Genomic DNA, 2,536 nt, shown 5'->3' with positions numbered 1-2,536 from the left:
GGGGAGTTTAACAAACGCGCCGTTCCAAGTAGTCCTCTTTCGAAGGAAGGAGATTAAGGGGGGTATTATATATGTAATATATATACGCGCTTAGAGGCAGAAGGAAGGCCAGCCCAGGAAGTGCACTATTTATTTATGTGCTCAGGGAAATGTTTTTATCGTATTTCAAGAAGGCACATTACTACTTCTTATTTGTATGGCATACTCGCGCAGCATATTTTTTACCCAAGACATATGCTCTCTCCGCTGCGCGCAACTGCTAACGATGGGAATATAGCGCTTACAGAAAAGCGTGCCATCGTGAAGGAAAATAAAAAAACGCCCTCTATAGTGCATACATATTATTACATATGTATATAATGCCTGCTTGGGGGTGATGCTGATTTGCTCGCAAATACAACCTCACAACAGCTTCCCCTAGAGTGAAATGAAAACTGGGCGCGCCAGAAATATGGTAGCCCTGCTGGAAAAAAGGTCGGAAGCATTTTCTGCGTAACTGTCCACGCAAGTATCTACATATATATATATTCTCACATTTTTTTGCATGCTTGACGCTCTCACTACTAATTTGAAAATTGCCGTGAAAAAAGGGACCAGACTTATTTTTTTTTATTTTCTTATAAAACCATTCAAAAATATTTTTTACGGTGCAACAAATCCAAGTTCAATTTTTTTGTAAAATAATGGAAATACTTTTAATTCATATAAGGATACATGCAAATGTATATTTACCCGCATATTGAAATATGATTGTGCTACTTATTTTATTACTTCAATCCACGTTATAAAAAAATATACAACAATATTATTTTGTAAAAACGCCATATGCTGACAAAATACATTCAACGTAACCCATAAAACCGACATGAAATATAAAACAGAAATATAAACATAAATGCGAACACTAATACTAAAACCCAAAATATAAACCAAAACCACGAACCCTAAACCAAAAACAAGAAACATAAAAATATATACTAAAATCTGAAGCCTAAAAATAAAATATGAGCACTGAAGGGGAACCTTAAAACATATGCCCAAAAAACCTTGAACACCGCTTAACAACACAAAATCAGAACAGTAGTACTTATACAAAAACATAAATCCTGAAACTTAAATCATGAACATAAACCCTATACCCTGATCCATAAACCTAAACCCTGAAATATAAACCCTGAAAACACCTTCAATGAAATTAACATCGGAAAATTTCTATAATAAATTGGAAACTTCCTTTAACGAATTAGGAGAAGATAATGATAAATGTAATTTACTGCAACCTCAACACAAAAGTGATTCAAAACTTTGGGAAATTTGTGGAAAGCTTGTAAAATATCTAAAAACTAATTATGAAAAAGAAAATAAAGGTCCTTTGAAGGATCACCATTGTAACCTTTTGAGCCTTTGGATATATGAAAAGTTGTTTGAACACTTTAAACATGATCTTAAAAACGCTTTTATTGCTTATGGTGATCTTATGCTTATTTTAAGCAATGTTTTTACAGATGCCAATAAATTAGAAGCCTATAATTGCCTGCATGGGATAACTGTACGTTCATACGATCATTTAAAAAATAGTAAGGATCTTTATGATTATTTCGTCGATTATGATGAATTTAATAAATTAACTGATGTTAGTGATGGAAAATGCGATAAATATGAAAAATACATCAAAAAAAAATCTCCACTCTATGAACGATTTGAAGAATTATATATTCAAGCATTTAAGGATGAGGATAATGTTTTCTATGAAAAATGTAAATATTACAACCCGGAAAACTTGGTACCTAAATTAAAATGTGAAATAGAAAAACTTTTAGCACAACAACAAAAAAAAGAATTTTTGGATGATCGTCGTTTATCAGATCATACAGAATTTTCTTGTAATAATACTGATTCTACAAAAACATTTGGCTATGTGTCCCTGGGAGTAGCTGCAACTTCCATGATATCTGGCCTTTTATATAAAGTAAATAAAATTTTAATAAAAACATACTAACTGTATAAACTTTTTAATAATTTATTTGCTATACGCATCAATATAAATAAGTATATTATATACTTTTCATATTATTCTTTTATTTACAAGTTTACACCCTTAGGAAGTCGGTTACGAAACGTTTTTGGATGGAATAAATATACGTTAAATAACCTAAATGAAGGAGAAAACATATTATTCGCTCAAACAAATGAATCATTTAATCCGCATAACGTGGAAGGAGAACATTATATAGCATATCATCCTTGCTAAATTTTTTTTTTAAATAAAAATAGCTAATAATGTAAAATGAATTATGATTAGACAAAATAAGCAGAATTTTATGTATAAAAAAACAATTATGCTGATATATAAAGAAATAATAAAGAAAAACATATGTTAATATATATTAACGATGATGCTACAGAAAAAATTATATCAAATATATTGATGAGACACACACAAATTATATTTATTATTTAATGACATAAGAAGAAAGATTTTGGCATAACACCTAATATGTAACCTGGAATTTTATGACCTAATTTAGAGATCAAC

The 2,536-nt window shown here is 30.1% G+C and overlaps 1 protein-coding gene across 1 annotated transcript; it reads left to right on the top strand.

Annotated features, from left to right (window-relative positions):
• Positions 1-1,293: 1,293 nt before the first annotated feature.
• On the top strand, positions 1,294-1,998 carry PCYB_003580 (hypothetical protein; the record flags this gene model as incomplete). The annotated part of the gene is made up of 1 exon (XM_004227779.1): positions 1,294-1,998. A coding segment is annotated over one exon (702 nt), but the record flags the coding sequence as incomplete, so codon positions are not given.
• Between the last annotated feature and the right edge of the window lie 538 nt (positions 1,999-2,536).

This window comes from Plasmodium cynomolgi (genome assembly GCF_000321355.1).
Source record: "Plasmodium cynomolgi strain B DNA, scaffold: 0320, whole genome shotgun sequence".
Lineage (NCBI taxonomy): Eukaryota > Apicomplexa > Aconoidasida > Haemosporida > Plasmodiidae > Plasmodium > Plasmodium cynomolgi.
The sequence above is the reverse complement of the archived record's forward strand: the minus strand, read 5'-3'. Positions and strand labels throughout refer to the sequence as shown.